Source organism: Anoplopoma fimbria, chromosome 7 (genome assembly GCF_027596085.1).
Source record: "Anoplopoma fimbria isolate UVic2021 breed Golden Eagle Sablefish chromosome 7, Afim_UVic_2022, whole genome shotgun sequence".
Classification (NCBI taxonomy): Eukaryota; Metazoa; Chordata; class Actinopteri; order Perciformes; family Anoplopomatidae; genus Anoplopoma; species Anoplopoma fimbria.
Window position 1 is genome coordinate 9066482 of NC_072455.1, and position 19339 is coordinate 9085820.

Consider the following 19339-nt stretch of genomic DNA (forward strand, 5'->3'; position numbering starts at 1 on the left):
CTTTTATCAGAAGCTACGTGTGAGGTGAGGACTTCAATTTAAAGACAAGTTGTTTATTATAGTTATTATACATAATAATATATTTTAATGAATAAAGTCAAAGTTTTGTATGGGTCTTTATGTCATTAGAATGTTAACAAATAGCTGACACCGTCGAATTTGGTAAAATATTTAGCCAGTGGAAGGCTACACCGTGATTCTTTTCGCAATTGACGCCCGTTGTTTGGGTCTACCGGTAAAAGCAATATGTCCGACAGCACGTGAAGGCAGCACTGGGCCTGACACTACTTCCTGTAAGGGAAGCTCAGTCAGCTGTCACAATCCGCGAAGCGAGAAGAGGGATCACAGGCGGAGAGAATAACACAACACGAGCTAAAATGTCGAGTTTTTCCAACAAGTTTAGCGCTTACTCGATGACTCAACTCAACGAAATTCTAGAGGACGACGAAAAACTCACAAAAATGGTCCAGGAGATGGACGAGGTACGTAAAGCTATCCGCTTTTGTAGTCCAGCGTCAGCTACTGACTCCTTTTTCTCGGTCACTGTTTTTTTTCTTCCCCACTCAACCCTTTGTTGTGCTTTCCCCAACAGTCCCGTCGGTACGGAAACCGCTGCTTCGAATCACGTTTAGGGGTTTTTATCATTAATATGTCTTGTCAACCGAACTTAATTGTTCTGAAAACCAAAATAAGGCACAAATCGTTAACCTTGGGAACGGAGCAGGGGCGAGCATTGTCTCAAGTTTAACACTCGAGGGTTTCCAGTTCACGACATTGTTGCTCCAGACAACAAGACACTCGTCTTCGTTCAAGCAGTAATTATGGACAAGAATAGGTTTTTTTAATAAATGCTGAGTCATTTCCAGTAACTATTGTATGAATGTAAGCAACGGCCTAGCTTCGCCACTCTTCCAGACCGGTCGTCACACCAAATTCCACTCAGAATTCAGCCAATGTATGCCTGACGGCGCAGGTAGACCGATACCGAGGAAAACATTACTTAACACCCGCATCTGTAATGTGACTCAGCTCCATGGACATCCCGGAACTACGAGCAGTACTCCAACATTACAACAGAGATGTTCTTTGCATTTAGTTGCCGTATTGTTGAACAAAGCTATGCCGAATTCACCAGATGACTTTATACTTAATATGTCTAACGATGAAGGCACGTGAGGCAGTTTCAAAAAACCAACATTAATTGACACTTTCAGCACTGCTTTCTCCGGAACAGGCCATGAGCTCACTTCTTTTCTCCGTGGCCTTGATCCAGCAGCACAAGGACTCAGCAGTTTCCATTAAATGTGTATCTGCCTTGCACTCTTATCATATCAGAAGTCTGATGATAAGCCTCAGTTTTTTTTCCACACACAGAGTGATAACAAGCCATAGTCCTCAGAAAAGTTATTTTTAAAACCACAAACAGAAATTAGCCATATGAAGAGGAAGTGCTGAAATATTTTTTTTTTTTCCTTCTTTTTTTTTTATACAAGATTTGAACCCTTGTGGTGTGGGGCTTTAACTTGCCCTCCTGAATCAGCTCCCGGCAGATCCCGGTGTGTGTTTTTGGTGGAAGGAATTTTTCCCACCAGTGCTCGTTGTCACTGCAGAGTGCGAACACTTTTCTAACCTCCCTTTCTTACCCGACAGTTCAGACCCGTAATTAGAAAAACACTTTCAGGACACAAGACTTCTTGCCCGTTGTCATGGCACAGTGTGTTTCCCTTCTGACACTCTTGTTTCAAGAGAATACCTAATAGGTGATAAAAAAGACTCTCGCCTCACATGAGAAACTACTGCTATAAATCAGCTCAAGTGCTTTTAGATTAATTTCACCTCACAAAAGGCACACACACAAGTTATATTTATCCATTTGGTCGTGTGTTTAGCTGTGAGTTCGGCCTTTTTACGTTGCCGGCTCTGTTTTTTTTATTTTTTTTATCCACACCCCTTGTGTCCCGATTGTCCCAGGTGGTTTCATTTTTTCCTTTTCCCCATAGCTTACTTAGAGGGAGGGGGACTCGTGTACCGTGAAGGATGCTGCAGTTGTTGACATTGAGTTAAGTCATGAGACGCTACTGGAGAGATGGAACAGTACCAGACAAGTAAAGACACGCCTGAGCCGAAGGTGGAGCGGCCAGGGGAAGTCCTCTCTTTGTAGAGCACTGTATGGGAACAAAAGGCAATGTCATGAGGCGTTGAGCGAAACCCGAGAGGGCTGAGAACTCCTGACTACTCAGCTGGAGTATGTAGACGCATACCCTTCTCGCCTGAGGTGTACAGACGCATGGTCTGCTGGAGGCGATAATCCCCCTGTTTTGATAAAAAAAAGCGCACACTGAAGGCAGCACAATGTCGCACTTTTGAATAATGCAAAATGCTTCTGAATTTGTTTGGATTGAGTGCATCCTGTTGTCCCTTTTTCACGTGTCTTGAACTCAAGTGCGTTGTACCTTTTAGATGCTGTCATCGCCTTTTATACACAAAAAGATACACCTGTGTGTAACAGTAGGCTATTTTTTTGCTCAGGCAGCAGGACAAAAAAAAGTATTTGGATCGCTTCAGCAACAACTTTGATAAACTACGTTGTGAGTGTCCGCGTCGCTAAAAGCCGGCATGATCTCAACCTGTAGATGACCCAGTTCTCCAACGTCAAACACACAATGTTTTCAGCTCGTTTTTTTTAAGCTTTCCGTTATACGTTACATTTTTGAAGCGAGTCGAGATTAAGCTGAGGATCATCTCTCGCGTTTGGCCTCTTATCTTTAGTTCCCTAATCCAGGGATGGGTTTTACACATGCAGTTAAAGTATGTTTTTTTTTTTTGAGGCTGATGCTGATATAGATATTTGGTAATTAAAAATAATATGATCACAATATTTCAGCTGATAGAGTATTTATGTTAACATAAATACTCCATGTTAAATGAAAAAAAAAAAAAAGGTACATTTTACAGTGTAAAATACACTTGTGAGTGCTCTCTGGGCAACAAAGTGTGTGATGGAAACACACTTTCTGAATGACTCCGAAGCCAGTTAGGCATTTCTGTTGTGCAATCTCTTTTTTACATATCTACCCCTTTTAGAGTCTTGCGATTGGACGAATGAATCTATCGGCAAATTGCGTGCATCGCTGGTTGTCTTTTTCTCCAGGCCATGTTTGTCATTTTATTTTGATAATTTAATGATCTACGCAAATACATCGGCCATTGGCAGTGGTTGAGCTGAGGGTGGAACATTTGAACACATCGCCCAACCCTAATACCAACATATCTGCAATAAGCTAGTATCAGTCCAACTTTAATACTCATATTTCAATACTTTTCTAGTAGAAAATTTGATGTTTTTGGGCCAAGAGAACATCATCCATTCACTTTTCTAAGTCAAAGTTCTCACGTCAAAGGTTGCTTTCAAACTCATCCTGTTTCACACTTCTGTAATGGCATTCTCTGAGATTTTCATGTGGCTTTTACTTGCGGTCACCCAGGAGAAAGAAAGGAGAAAGGAGGAAGTGCAACTGAAATGAGTTTGATCGTAAGATTAGCTGAAGCGAAAATGTGCTTCTTATTTTAGAGGCGTTTTTACTACAGCGACCTGTATCTATTTGTGGTCGGGCTGTTCCACCAGCTCTCCAAAATCCAGGTTTGTGGTCCATTCACACAAGCTCTTAACCTACATTTCATTTACATTTTTTTTTTTAAACGGAGTGGAGTTGAGCATTCAAACCCCCCACGTGCTCAGTTTGACAGAACAAGCCTGCAGTTAAGGATGCTATTTAAAGGTCTGCTTCTCTGGCGGGGCCACGGCGAATGAGCCAACCAGCTCTTTCTAACAGGGAGAACGGTCTCGGGATACGATGGTGCAAAGTGCAGCGGTATAACGGGCAACATTTAGCAACGTTTCCTGCATGAATTGTTGTCTTCCGTCAGCCCAACCGCAAAACAAGGCCCGCCTCAGTCTTTTTTAGAAACTATTCTGCAGTGTATTTTTAGAGTTTTCCTACATGTTCTTGCTGCCCAGTCTTGTTTGTATATTTGCATGTAGAAAATGTTGGTTGGATGTGTGAAATGAGTCATTTGAGAACTAGCAGGTGATATTCTCAGGATCCCACTTCTCTAGTGGCAGGAATTATTGCTTCTCTTTGTTATATACATAGAATGTATATAAGAAGTGGACGTGGTCACCGTGACTTCACCCATGGTTTGGGGACTGCTGTTTGGTTTTGAAGCCTTGAGTTTGGCATTTTGGCCGTCGGCATCTTGGTTATTGGCCGTCGTCGTCACGTTTTCTTGCAACCAAAAGTGAAATGAGAGGGTGGAGCTGAGTACAAATGATGCTGAATAAAATACATGTTACAATTACCTTTTATGAACTGAAAACACACCGGTGAAAGGGTTAAAGCTCAAAGACCAAAAACACTGACAATTCCCTGTCTGTCACTGTGTAGCCCCGCCCTAAAGCATACCCTGCTTTATGGTCTGTTTGACTCTAAATGGATCATCATTTACTAAATGAGCATCATGCTGTATTGAAGAAGACTTGAAACTAGAGATTGAGACCATAAACTCATGTTTACAATGTTTACAATGTGGGAATAAATCAAGAGAGAAGTAGAGTCATTTTCTCATAGACTTCTATACAATTAGAGGAGTTTACCAGCTTTAGGAGACTTGCGCATTGGCTCCACTTTCAGATCCGGATGTTTCCGCCCCATCGTAAATAATACTTAAGTAAAGAACTTTTTGGCTTTGGGCTTTTGTGTCTGCTAAAACAAGATATTTGAAGATGTCACCTTGTGCTCTGCAAGCTGCGGTTTTTCACATCCTTTTTTTGACAGTGCAAAGATGAAACAATCAATCGATAATGAAACTACTCTCTGTTAGCTACAGCCTGATTGTGTTTAATATTGGATTTCATTTAGATGCAACCAGGCGGTGGGTGACGGAGGCTTTCCCGTCATTTCTGAAGCACCGGCACTTATGTAGTTCTTTACCGGCACGCCTGATTGGAATGCAGCCATGATGATGATTATTATTATTATTATTATTATTATTATTATATTATTATTATTATTATTATAAGATACACCCCTGGTTTTCCTGTTTTGACATGTCAGATCGTTCGTGCTGGAAAGGGTTCATTGTTTATTAGCAGAGCGGCCATTACAACTTGATTGTCCGTCCCCTCGTGCATAAAGCTGCAAAATAAGGACCCATCATGCTGCTGAAATGAAATGATAAGCGGTTGTAAAGGGAATGAGGTCTTTTCTTTTCTCGTCGTGAAGACAGGGTGCTGATTTTGAGGATCTCTATGACACATTTGTCCTCACTGCTTGTCTTTCTAAAAATATGTGAAGAGGCTCGTGGGAGCTGTATGTGAAAACTGGCAGGCTAAGTGTGATGATTCATTTTTAATATTCACTAGAATAACTTTAATTTTTAATAATTTTTATTTCTTATGTGTTTCTCAGCAAATAATCAATATTATTTGCAAAGGATGACTTCTTCATTTTAAATTCAGCATGAAAGTCAAAAGTCATACTAACTTTAAATATTTTTTCTCACATTGTGATTTGTTGTTTTTTGCCTCCATGTAGATGCAAGAAGTCCAGCAGAGCAAGGAGACGACGCTGGTCAGCAACCGAACCCTGGCGGAGCAGAACCTGGCCCTGCAGCCCAGACTGGATCACAAGAAGGAGGAGCTCACCAAGCGCTACAACTGTCTCCAGGAGAGCTTCGAGTCCTACCAGCTCAGAAAATCCACCCTAGGTACAGCCGCAGTACAGCTGGTGCATGAAAGAGAGAAAGACAAAAAAAAAGATATTGATTAGTTCTTCTCAGCTTCTTGAATTTTTAATGTTTCCCAGGCCTTACTGAATTTCAACACTCTTGTCCATGAAGTCATTAGAAAATCGATACATAGACAAAATGCATGTGGGACAAGATTCAAACAGGAAATCTGAAACAAAATAGACAATATATACAATTTACTTTAAAGTCTCTTCTAGTGTTGGGTTGGTGTAAGAATGTTAAAACCGGGTATATAATGAAAGGAAGCTTCGTGGCTCCGGTTGCCGCTAACACGGAGGGAAGCAGAGCGCTGTTCATTTACAAAAAACACCCACATTGCGATGATGCAAAGCCAAACACTGGACCGTATATTGAAATTTACCGATAAAGGGCCGAACTTGTCTCTACTTTGCAAACCACCAATAAACGCTGAAGAAGAACAAGAAGCAGTGAGTGACGCTTTGTCTCTACTGGCGCGTGGGAATGAATCTATGACAACGCACAGAGGCTTTAATGCTCGATGCGCAATTCGTTGCGATATACTCCAAAACGCCAGAGGGCGTGCAATCAATGAACTGTGAAGAAGCAAAAAGACGACGGGTGTATCTGCAAAAAAAACATGAACCGACCTCCACGATGCCAGGGAGGTATACTAGCTGACTGTAAACTCTTATCTCCTAACCATGGATTACTTTGTTGCATTTTGTACAAGCCCTGTAAAGAAAGGAGTCAAGTATTAAATGCATTGTTTAAAAAAAACAAAAAAAAACGAAGGTTGACTATCCTGTAAACATTTAGATTTGACTGCAAAATTGTACCTAAGATTTTTTGAGACCTCCTGTTTCAAAAGCATTAAAAAAACAAACTGGCCGTCTCAAAAAATTCAGCACAACGTACAACATTGTACTGAATTGAGTATAAACAGAGCTTGAAGCAGCCCCACAATCAGAAGGACAAGTGACACGTCGTGTCCTTATTTCTCAAAACAGCTAGTCTAAACTTAAATTTTTTTCTCTCTTTTGGCTCAAGTTCCAAAATGTTGCCATTTTGGCGTTTGCTTGTTTTCTTCAAGAACAACTCTGCAATGTCTTGTTTCATGGCCCCATAAAACAGGAGAACTCGTCATGAAACTAACTCAACGCGCTGAGTGCACATCTTTCAACCTCCACTGAAACGCCACCTCCTTCAGGCCGCCGGCCTCGGCTCGGTACCAAGACACGCACCTCCTATCGGACGCTAGTGGCTCCGTTAGTTTGTTTATAGATTAACGTAATGAAATGTCAATCGCATTGTCATGTTGGTTATTTCTAATGCACCACAAGTCAGATTTAGCAGTGTGACCCTGTGGGCACAGGTTACCAGAACGTCGTGATGACAGATGCCTGGTCAGCCGGTTTGCACAGAATTAAACTGGTTTAAAATCGTACACCCAACTGGCTAAATCGGAAATCGGGGCTAACTCCGGCCTTGACACATTTTAAGTACTGTAATACATTGTGATCTAAATTATTTTATTAAAAACTCAAACTGTTAAGTCATAATATTAACAAACTAATAAACTGTCTGATTTTAAAAGATGAAAACAATCCCAGCACACATCCACATGTATAAAGATATAGAGTGAACTCAAATACTTTACAGATTTTAGGGCTGTTAGTCAGAAAACGGAACAGTAGCTGAAACCTAAATACGATTATTGTTGAGATAATTGATGTTGACAGTTGAGATACAAACTGGCCACACGGTGACAGACGGAGAGGGTGTTCTGTCCGTCTTCACCACTTTCAGCTCAGCGTCACAAAAACAGACTACATGATCTGCCTCTGGTTTCACAGTGAACCTTTTCATAGTCATCCTCATAGGAAGCTGTGCTGTTATGGTTTTTTTCCCCCTCCCGCTTTGTTTGTTCTTCTTCTGCATGAATGAACACTGGCGAGACCGGTTTCACCAGTTTCTCTTCGTGTTTCTCATCTGATGCTTCCCATAAGCTTCCTGTTTTTTTATCTTTTACCAGAAGCCCTGCTGAACTCACTGTTTCAGGAGAGTTGAACCGGTTCCAGATCTGATTTGCACCTCAGCTGCAAGATCTCACAAGTGCTTCTAGGGCTGTAAAACCCCTGAATAGGCACACCTTCACAGTACTTTTTAGTGTACAAAGAAGAGGGAGTGACAACACTTGTGACCTTGTTGACACATTCAGCGGTTGCCAAGGCTCAAAATAGCACACCGGCTACTCTGCCACGCTGATAAAAGTTTGACTTTGCCTTCTTCCTGGAGGCATGCAGACTCTAGGGCTTGTATGTTTACCAAATTCATCAACCTTTAGTTGAGAAACGGTATGCTGATCTCCATCCATCCATCATCAGTAACCGATTGTCCTGTTCAGAATTCAGACAAAACTACCTGGATCTTCCAGCCATCTTCCGCGTTATGGGGTCCATGAAGAAAGCGCAGTAGTGTTTTTCTTTAAGCCCCACCTCCCACCCCTCGGTTCAAACTTTTAGGACCTAATGATTTACATAAAAGCTATTCGAGTGTTATTGGGTCCATGAAGATGATTTAAATAAAGACCTTTCCAGTGTTATTACTGGGAAGTTGCAGATACGTTTTGCTCGTTGACCTTTCACTAAGGCCTTCGAGGCCATAAAGACAGTCTTTTCTTCACATCCGGAGCCCCTCCTCATACAGGAGTCAACACACCGATGCAGCAGTGTTTTGTCAGCAAAAGATGGGCTTTTGTCAAATGTAGGTTACTCCGTTGTCCCCCACCTCCTCCCCCCTGCCTCCCATGCACCAGCCTTCCTAGTTGTGGATTTTCTGTGCGGAGCAGCTGGGGAAGGACTGCAACGCTTGCAGTCGAGAGAAAGGGAGCCGTTTGACCCAGATGAAGGATCTGAGGTACAGTAGCTTGCTGTGTTTTTGTTTTTGCATACACTTGCGCCACCGCCCTCCCCGACCTTTTTTTTCCCCTGGAACTGTGCGGCCTCTGCCTTACCCTTCACTGTCCATTGGTCTCCGGAGGCCAGAATGTCAGGGGCAGCCCCGTCACCACCATCCACGGCCTCTGACAACAGCAGCCCACAGTGGGGCTTTTGTGCTGGTGTAAAACAGTCCCAGTGGGCGGGAGGGAGTGGTGGATGACTGGGGCCGGCAGGCAGGGAAGGTGGGAGGACGGGAGAGAAAGTGAAAGAGAGAATAACAGCAGAGGTCAATGTGGATTCACTTACTACATTACATTACATTACAGTCATTTAGCAGACGCTTTTATCCAAAGCGACTTACAATCAGTAGTATATTACATATCATTCACCCATTCACACACTGATGACAGGCTACCATGCAAGGTGCCACCATCAGACTCTAACTAACATTCATGCAACATCCAGTCCACACCGATGGCAAGCCTTCGGGAGCAACTTGGGGTTAAGTATCTTGCCCAAGGACACATCGACTGCCAAAGCCGGGTATCGAACCACCGACCCTCTGATTGGAGAACTACCTTGCTCTCCACTATGCCACAGCCGCCCCTTACTAAATGGCTGTCTCATGATCTCCAGGCTCAGACTTGTGTGTTGTATTCACTCAGCGTGGCTCTCTGCTCGGCCAGAGAATGGCAGCTTTGTGTGGGGAGGAGTGCTGCTGAGTCCGCCTCCTTACGTCTTGGAACGATGTTCCACTCAATAAAAATTTGCTAGTGAAAATTTGGCCAACCAACATGAGTTTTCTTGGCCTCTAGCTCCGACACTTTTTTTATTACCAGTAAATTGGCCAATTTGACAGAAACCTCAGCCGCGCTAATGGTTGTTTGTTTGTGGAATCCCTCCAAAACCATTTTTTTCGGCTCATTATTTGTCATGGGCATCCAGGGAGGAAATTATACAACGCGTTGCCTACATTTTTTTTCATGTTTGTCCCTCACAGGTCGGCCCGATGACATATGAAACAAGAAAAGTGTCTGGACTGCTCCCCGTGCAGCGTTAATCATTTGTGCTTAGCCACTCATTGTTTCTGTTCTATGTGATGCAGTCTTCTTGGTGCATATTTGCTGTCAGGGATCTTGTTCTTATGGATTCTGAAACTTAGCATTACAGGGCAACTTGAAGCCAGTTTGACAAGCTTGTTACATAAGTCAGGCATTTAGCTAGTTATTTAAACGTTGTTTAACTGCAAGACTGTTGAAACATTGGAGTAGCAACCAGTAAAATCACTTGAGGTTTAGTTACATTGATCCTTTCTGGCCTTTTATCAGAGAGAGAGGTAATACTCGCCATCAGATACAGGACATTTAGAACCGGAAATGGGTCTGGCACCCCCTCATACTTTGTGTGTAGTTGTCACTCACCACGTTAACCAGGCAGTTTATAGCAAAGCTGTCTTAAAATTCCAATGCCAATTGGCAAAGATGACAAGCATTAATAACAAAAATATAACTGCTTAACATCATAATGTTGGCATTGTCATTGTAAGCACTTTTAATATGCTCTCTGTAGAAATAGAATATGGGTAAAAGGGACATTCGCATTCAAATGAATGTAGCAGGATGGTCAGTGCGCCATATTTTGTTATGGGTCCCGTTGGATACGCGACCGTTGTAGCGGGTTAACTTCTTAATAAACTAAACCGACTTATAGGGAGCGGCTGACTCACTGAGGTGAGGTTTTCCAATAACGATTGAAAAGAAGCAGTGGGGTAATAACGTTACGACGCACAGAGAGCCAGAGTAACTCCTAGTTAAATGAAATGTAAAAATGTATGAGGAATACAGGAAATTAAATGTGTTTACAGTCGCTCCTTTTGACTGCTAGTCGCCGCCGGTTAAACACACACCTTCAAGCAGGTAGCCCTGTTGTAATGATTCAAATCCCTGACCTGGTCTGGGCTGACGTGCCAAGTCAAACAGAGTTAAGCGCATGTTTATGGAAAAGGGGGCTCAGGTTGCCCCGCATAGAAGAAGCCCATGTTGGAATATCTTATCAGGTTAGAGTCAGTCTCTGGAATGATGGTGAGTGGAGATCAGTACCTAGTGTCATTGGTCTTAATTGCGTGCATGTAATCCCAACCCTAGCTGGTGTTGACTTTCAGTACTGCTTAGAAACCAGAACAAAACAGGCTCCCTCCAAGCCAGTTTCTGTTGACTCTGTGGGGCTTTGCAAGTTCACAGCAAACAGAGAGGCGTTGTGGCTGTTCTGATGTGTCAGTCACAGGGCCGAGACGCTTTGTGCTGCATTATTATTATTCAGTACATTCCAGTTTAAATTACTGAGGGATTATTTGGTGGGGGTTCATTTAGCCACTGATCACACCTAATCCAGATCGAATCTGATGCTTCCAGCGCCGTGTAAACGGTACACCAGTTTCTTGTGACTCAAATGTGTTTAAAAAGGTTGCGTAAAAGGAGGTGATGAATAGTAGTGTTGTTACAATACAAATGTTGTGTCAGCTCTGTTTCACAGACAAAAGGGGCCATTGCCACAAAAGCTATCAAAACAGAGTGAAATAACTCAGGTAATTGTGTGAAAGCATAATTACAATTTAGTTTTTCAGGGGAAAGTTTAGCATTCAGTGAGCATTAAGAGTCAGCAGTGCAGCTGGATGTGGGCGATTCTGCTACAGCGCCACCTATTGACTAAAACGGCACCAAATTTGTCATGGCCACTCAGACATCTCATCTAAACAATAAGCATTCAGGAGAAAATACTTCTTTTTTTATATATTAGCCCTTTCCACAACTTTTGACTCGTGCAAAGGCAAAAATGTGCAAAAGTAACTTTTTAAGGCATTTAGCAGTTAAAAAGTTCTAAGCCAAATCCCAGTTATTGTGTCACCGTCTGGTTTTACATTTGTTCAATACGCGTTATGTGTCGCTCAGTTGGGGTCCATCAGAATAATAACATTTGTGCCGTTCCTTTCTCTTTTTTAATTTTTTTTTTAACAGACCACAAGTCAGGAAACACCTCCTTGGACATTTTACTGGCCCTGCTGCAGGCGGAGGGAGCCAAAATAGAAGAGGAGACGGAGGTAAGTGTTACATCGCTCACCAAGGAGGACTTCATGTGTCCCTCAGTGACTCGCGTCACTTATTCATATACCTGCCTGTGCGGTTGTTGATGTCCTACAGAGGCTTCATTGTTCAAATCCAAATAGCAGATTGACTAACTAAGAGGTCAAAGTTTTTATACCTGCACCAGTTATCTGTCTACGGTGGCACAAAAGGGCTGTTTTAGGTAATAAGAAAAAAGAATTATTACGGAGCTGAGGATAGTAGGGGGACTCTCAGAGTAAAACTGTTACTATTTTCTGAGAGAATGAAATCACTTATTTGGGAGAAAGCACACCGAAGACGCTACCTTATAACACTGTGGCAATGTGAAATAAGTATCTTAAAGTTACAACATTTATTTTGTTTTGATTTTGGCATTCCCTGTTTCATAACCACTTCAAAGTTCCTCAGTCCCTTCCTATTATTTTATTTTTACACCTCCTCGTATACATTATCATCAGTTATTAATCTTCTGAAAGGCAAGCCACTTGCTGTAGTGTCAAATAAAACAATTTCCTGATGAGGTCTGTGCCCCTATGTCCACTGCTGGGACCACGCGGCACCTTGACCTCACTGAGATGTTTTGTGTGATTCTCTCTCGGCTGCTACTTCTGTCGCTGGCGATCATTGTTGTGTTGATGGTCAGATGGAGCGCAGCATAAAAGTTCAGAATTTAAACCTAACCTTGGATCAACATCACGCGCTTTTCTTTTAATTTGACGAAATGAATGGTTGATCAAATAAGTAATCATTAGAAGATCATTTTAAATCGTTCGAGTCTTGCTTTGGCTCTTTTATAAATTCCCTAGATGCTTTTTCCATCTTCAAGACTCTAAACATGGCATTGAATAAAAGTCAGAAGGGACTTCTCCATTCTCTCTCTCTCTCTCTCTCTCTCTCTCTCTCTCTCTCTCTCTCTAACACTGTCACAAATCCCTTTACCTCTGCCAACAGAACATGGCAGACTCCTTCCTGGATGGTGACATGACCCTGGATTCCTTCATTGACGCCTACCAGAGCAACAGAAAGCTGGCCCACTTGAGACGGGTGAAGATCGAGAAGCTGCAGGAGATGGTGCTGAACGGTCACCGGCTCCCCCAGGCGTCCGTCCCCAGCTCCCGATCTCAGGATGTGTCCTCCTCCCTCCTCAGCGAAGCCGGCAGCGGCTCCTCCCCCATCGCCCAGCCCAGGAGGAAACCCCCGCTCCCTCCATCCCAGCCCGCCCCGGTTCTAAATCCGACTCCGACTGCCGCCCCCCAACCTACTCCAGCCTACTACTCGGCATCTCCTTACCCGCCGATTCCTCCCAGGACGGGCCAACCCTTCCCCAGTGTCCCCACCGGCTACCCGAACCACTTCCTCTCTCAGTACCCACCGGCTGTGCCTCAGCGGCCCCCGCCCCGTTTGGCCCCGCAGCCCGGTTTTATCATGCAGTAGATAAATAAAGGCAGTTGCCGCTCCAAGAGGAGTTTGTGTCGCAGACTTTTACACTACTGGAACTCTTCTGAGAACGATTTATTTTTTCCTACGATGTCTGCCTCTCTTGGAATACGACAAATCACAACGCAAGAGGGCGGACCCGCGCTGGCCGGTCTGGCCATGTTCAGCTGAATCTCCTGATAATCTCTGTGGATTCGCTCTCACCTCTCACTCCTTAACTCTCACTTAACACTCCCAACAAACAAAAAAGAAAAAGACGAGACTGCTCCTCTCTTTCGCTGGGCCCGACGCAGGCTGTCTATGAGCTGGGACTTGTCATGTATCAGAGCCTTCTCTGACTCCTGCCGGGGCCGACCCGTCTCTCACCTCCATTCAAAAATGGTTCCTCAAGTTTTACGGAACGCTAAAGTCATAAAAAAAAAAAGGGTTTGATTAGTCATTTCCACCTGCAGCATATTAACTTACTGGTAATGTATATGCAAACAAAGAGAGACCCTAATTACTGTGCAGTACAATCAGGCGAAACTGCATCTACGCTGTGACTTTTATTTTTGAAATCTAAAAAAAAAATCACAAGGTACATAGAGATATTTCTAGTGTCAGCGTTTGTTTAAGATGTATAGTACTAATGGAGTTATGTTAATGATAGACTGATTAACTCGTGTGGGAAAGGAAGGGCTGTGGGGCTGTGGGTTGGCTTCACCAATATGCAGACGTGTCCTCAAGAGAGAGTCCGGAACCAAGATGGCCGACTGTTGCGCTTGGTCCGTCTCAGTGGCAGAAGTCAAAAAAAGGAGAGGGGTTAGTGGCTGAACTGTTGGTAACAAATGACTGGGCCCAGTTGCCTGAAATGAAGGATTTCTTTTTTTGTATAGCCATACAGTACACTTCTGACGTGTGTTGTTTTTCTGTGGGTTCCGGTTGTAATGCAACACTCCCTTTATTTTTTTGTTATATGGTCCTTTTGTCTTAAACCATCCTCTATCGGGAACAAAGATTATGGCAACCGTTCTTTGAGCATCCCTGTTCAATTTTTCTGTCACACTTGAGCACCAAAGACTTCCACTCCGTGTTCAACCTTTTTCCTTTTTGTTTATGTAAGTGAAACATTTAGTGAAATAATGCACCATCCTTCCCGAACATATCCGTTTGTGACGTTGAGCTCAAACACTCCTTTTGTAACCATGCAAGGGAGATTTTTCTTTGGGAGGAACTTGCAAGGTCAACCTGGCTTTGGGAGGAACCATTTTATTTCATTTTTTTTGTCTCTGGTGTGATTTAAAAAGTCCCTTTTTTTATTTTTGTTCTCCTCCTGACCGCTGTCGCTGTGCACTGTTGAAGAGCCATGAGTGCCTACACTTGAAGTGACGTTGATGGCGTCCTGCTGACTAACCAGGGCGTGTTGCTCTAGGCTCAGCTGTTGAGGTTAGAATCCTCCCCCAACTCTCCCCTCTCCCCGTCCCCAGCAAGCCAAGCAGTTGGTCCTCTCCTCCTGCTGCCGATTTCATGTTCCGCCAGATGGTAGGAAAAGGCGCTGTCTGACTGTTGACTGTCGGGCTTTGCTTCCCCAACTGGAAGCAGAAACGCCGGGACAGAGCGACACACTTAACACGTGCCAGAGAGACCCCCCCCCGGGCCTTTGCCTTGTGGTGCTTGTGCTTCTCTTCCTCCTTCCTATTGAGGTTTGCTTGGGGTGAATTGAGAGATTTTGGCATGTATTGTTGTCGCTGTTAATATTATTCTTTCTTAATTGGTGAAATAACAGGGCTCCGAAATGTTTTGCCTCACATCGTGGTGATGACGCGCCGCCTCAAGGCCGAAAAGTGGGCCGCAAGACAAACAAAGCATACCTGTCAGGGGGCAAAACTACAGAAATGGCTGAAACTAAAACATCAAAATCCAACGAACCAGCATTTAAAAAAAAAACAAAAAAAAAAACTAACAATGGATAAATCTTTTGTGCATGGCCTTTGCTCTTTTTGTCCAGTCTGATGATTCCTCTTTAATACGTTTTTTGTTTGTTTGTTTAGCCGTTGAGCTGCTCTTTACATTCAAACTGATCCTCTATCCATGGTTTTATATGTGGTTGGTGATATTTTCAGTGTAATATTGTAGGTATTTACTTATAATGAATGTTTCAGTGGAATTTAATGCTATTTTCAAGTTCAATAAATCTCAGATTTTTGTATCTGCTTTTATCCAGTTGCTTTATTATTACACATCTGACTTTTCACTTTATTGTCACCGAGTTGGCTCATGCAGTTGTGGGTCCCTTAAAGAGTAGGCAGCGGTTTAGCACTGAGCAACAGTTTATTTTGAAAATGAAGCAAGACAGCCATCTAGTGTTCCTGGGGTGATAATGAATTAGTTTTTTTCAGTAAAACTGGTGGAGAAACTTGGAAAATTCAGTTTAATGGTGCCATGATGTGATGGGTCGCTGGCCATCTCCTGAAGTGCCAAGAGATATAACAATGCTTAATGTTAATATATCTACATAAATACTTCTCTTCTCTATTCATATCCAATATTAACAGTACCACATCAAGGGCATATTAAGGGTTATTGTAAAAACTATCAAAGTTCTTTAACTATTTCTCCATTACTACATGAAGTATATACTTAAATGGAACAGAGGGCCACAATCTGATTCATGTGATTTAAAGCAATTACATCTTGCACCCCCAAAACATATTTTTTATATGTAATTTGTAACGTGTCATGTCCCTGATTGTATGTTGCAGACTGGATGTATGCTGGTATATGATTTATTTTGATACAGTACGTCAATTTAGTGTATTATCAATGTGACAAACAGTTTGTGGTTTTGAATGCACCTCTAGTATTCCAATGTTGCATTCAAGTCCCATGTAATGCACGGAAGATTGTGTTTTAGTATGGATAACTAATGCTAGTAACCCTTCTGAGCGTGCTTTGCAATGCTTATGAGCTTGTAATCCCACTGAAATAAATATAACTTAAAAATATACAACAATACCATAATCTTAACTATATTTCAATGCCATTATTATCATCATTTACAGGGCAATGACTTCAGTGGCACGCCCACCAAAATCGGGCACTCGTGCTAGAATGGGCGTGCCTTGTAGTGTTTTGTGTGGAGTAAACAAGCCTTAGCTAAAGTCATTTGCAAAATATCTTGTCTTTGTTTTCAGCTAACAATTGAATTGGTGGAGTAGCACATATATATTTGTTCGCTCATTAAAATAAAACTTTCAGATAATTAGGGCTAAATCAGAAAAACTCACGAAACGTTCAAATACAGCTAGGAAAATGGCATTTCAAAGAAAAATAAAAGCTTATACTACAAACAATATAGCAGTTTTCAGGGAGTATTAACGCATTCTACACACAACCTGTTTTGGGTGCCTTTTTACTGCAGTGCAGCAGTATCTCGAGGTATTTGCCTGCTTTTTTCAATGATCCGTCGAGCACGAGCACAAGCAAACAAACAAAAAAGCAGGTCACCTCAACAGAAAAGGTTTGTATTTTGGAACGCGCCCCTAAAGCGCTCGTTACGTTTCCATAGTCACGTCACATTGGCTCCACCATGTTGTAGGAAATCCAACGCCTCTCCTCTCCTCCTCACTCCCTGTCAGATTAGAGTTTAATCTGAGGGGGGAGGATACACTGACAAGACGCTGTCTGCATCTTGGAAGGACTCTCGGTGTTTTTTCTCCATACCAAGTGACGTTTAACGCGACTTTCCGTGAGACTGTTATTTTTCTACAATAAACGGCCTGCACGTAGAAGATGAAAAGACAGTTTTCCGGAGCTGTCTTTGCCCGTCCGCCGATTTGCCGACACGTTAAAATGTTAGCTGGCTAACTAGCTGAAAAAAGAGTAACTAAATCGGATTAGTTGACTACGGCGGCCTCCCTCCAGGTATTATTAGTACTTGCCTACTATTGCACAGCAGACGCTCGCCTCTTGTTATTTTCTTTCATGTGTGTTACATTTCCCCATTTCTTTGGTCAACATTACTACTTTGTGCTGTAATTATTAGCTAGCATTAATGTTGCCGCAAGCTAGCTAGCTAATCAGCCAGTTTACCCACGGCAAGAGCTCGAGCTCTTTTTCGCGAGCTAATCTTTACCATTTAGTTGGAAAGGGGGCAAAACCATACGCGTTAGAGCCTCCGACCACAACCGAAAATTGTCGAGACGGAGCGGCAGTCCACCACCAGGCGGATGTGCTAGCTTGTCTCCGGGCCAGCTGGCAAGAGGAGCTGCTCGAGATTTGAACCCCACGAAATTAGCCCCTCAGACGAAGCAAAGATGTCAGGGAAGGATAAGGACAAAGACAAACCGGAGAAACAGTCCACAACGGAGCGGCTGGTTAAAGGTGAGTGTTTCCTTTTCCAGATGTACATGCGTTACACGCATTTACTAAATGATTTGACTAAAAGCTAACGCGTGGTTTTAAAAACCACCTGTGGCTTTTGGGATAACTTTGTCCAACCCCTTCCTGTCGAAAAAGGCGTGTGACCAAAATATTATTTTATTACAGCATACAGTGCTACGACACAAAACAATGAGTTCCATAGAGGAATTACCCAATCCGTTTTAATGTCCATCATAGTCATTTCTAGTGGAGCTGCTAAGCCTTGTCCTTTTACCAGGAGAAATGGAGGTGGATCAGGGCATCTTTTTTTCAATAGTTGCTTAGGATAGAAGTTCATTTAAAAATCTCCTTAGTTGTCCACTTATACATGGTTGTCCACTTATATAGGTGATACACCACTACATGGTTGTCCACTTATATAGGTGATACACCACTACATAGTTTGTCCACTTATATAGGTGGTACACCACTACATAGTTTGTCCACTTATATAGGTGGTACACCACTACATGGTTGTAATTGAGGACGTGAAGTCCTCCTACGTCGGTGCCCAATGTCCTTGACATTAAGGATCAATAAAATCTGAATTCACGAGAACGTGGAAAAACCAAGGCCTGCTCAGGGTTACCGGCAGAGCTTTTTTGACAAGCTGTATTCCTCCACGCTGGGGTTGTCCTGGCTCGTTGGACACGCGGGGACACCGTTTTGTTGTGTCTGCCTCGGGACGGGACAGAAAGAGCCAAGTCTGAGGTAGCTCCCAGGGGAGAGAACCCAACCCAACCCAACCCAACCCAACCACCACCATCACCACCATCAACTACAGCTCACTTAATGCCAACGCAGCCTACTGTACATCCCTAGTCCGTCTGCAAGGGCACTGGGAGATTGTCCTTCCAGGGGGACTGTGGAATGCTGAAGTGTGAGCCAGTGGGGGAGAGGGTGAGTTAATTGTGGAAAGAATCTCCCCAGTGATGTTCCCAACATGGCCAGCCACATGGTGGAGAGAGAGAGAGAGAGAAAACAATGTGACAGGGAAGAAGAGAGAGAAGAAATGTAGACTGGAGCGAGGACAACTCTGCTTTTAGGTTGCGACTTGAAACCGGTATTTGTTTTTAGGGTTGGGGTTAGGGCTAGTTGTTGATATCCACGTCATGCAAAGTTTTTGTTTTTTTTAGGTTTTTTTTAGGAGATGGTTGTAAAAAAAAAAAATGGATGAAAATAATGCAAGCTTCGAGGGCAAAAATCCCTATAGGTGCAAAATTGGAAATAATTGTTGATCCTATGTGGCAGTGATGTTTGCAGTGCAACTGGTGGCTGTAGGAGGGCTTAACTGGTGGACTACCTAAAGACTAATGCTGCTCTGGTTGTGTAGGTCAACAGTTAAGCTCATTCACTGCCGAGTATTGCAGTCAACACATACATACTGTACACCAACAGGTGTAGTGGGGCCACCTGAGCTCACTCAAAGACAAGACTTTGCTTGGCTTCATACTAGCATCATCGTTGCTTGATGTGACAAAAGATTCACGCTAACTTTCGATAAGAATCGGACTGCGGTGAACCTGATCCTCTGTGTTTGAAATCAAATCAAAGAGCAGGCCAGAGAGGAACGCATGGCACAACGCGATCGACTGACAAGCGATGACGAACAAACCCCAGAGGCCCGGCTATGTAGCTTTGCCAGGGGTGTAATGCATTCACCGATAATTA

The 19339-nt window shown here is 43.1% G+C and overlaps 2 protein-coding genes across 6 annotated transcripts in view; both read left to right on the forward strand.

The window, feature by feature from the left end:
- Nucleotides 1–278: 278 nt before the first annotated feature.
- On the forward strand, nt 279–15227 carry vps37ba (VPS37B subunit of ESCRT-I a). Its single transcript, XM_054601053.1, has 4 exons — nt 279–482; nt 5595–5766; nt 11723–11805; nt 12782–15227. Exons 1-4 carry the CDS (start codon nt 378–380, stop codon nt 13262–13264), a joined length of 843 nt encoding a protein of 280 aa, XP_054457028.1. The 5' UTR covers nt 279–377; the 3' UTR covers nt 13265–15227.
- A 1616-nt stretch (nt 15228–16843) lies between these two features.
- Nucleotides 16844–19339, forward strand: part of LOC129093045 (serine/threonine-protein phosphatase 2B catalytic subunit gamma isoform-like) — a 35174-nt gene continuing 32678 nt past the window's right edge. For all 5 annotated transcript variants that reach the window (XM_054600917.1, XM_054600918.1, XM_054600919.1 and 2 more), the window contains exon 1: nt 16844–17629. In XM_054600917.1, the coding sequence (XP_054456892.1) occupies nt 17563–17629 (67 nt within the window). In that variant the 5' untranslated portion in view covers nt 16844–17562. The remainder of the gene's footprint in view (nt 17630–19339) is intronic.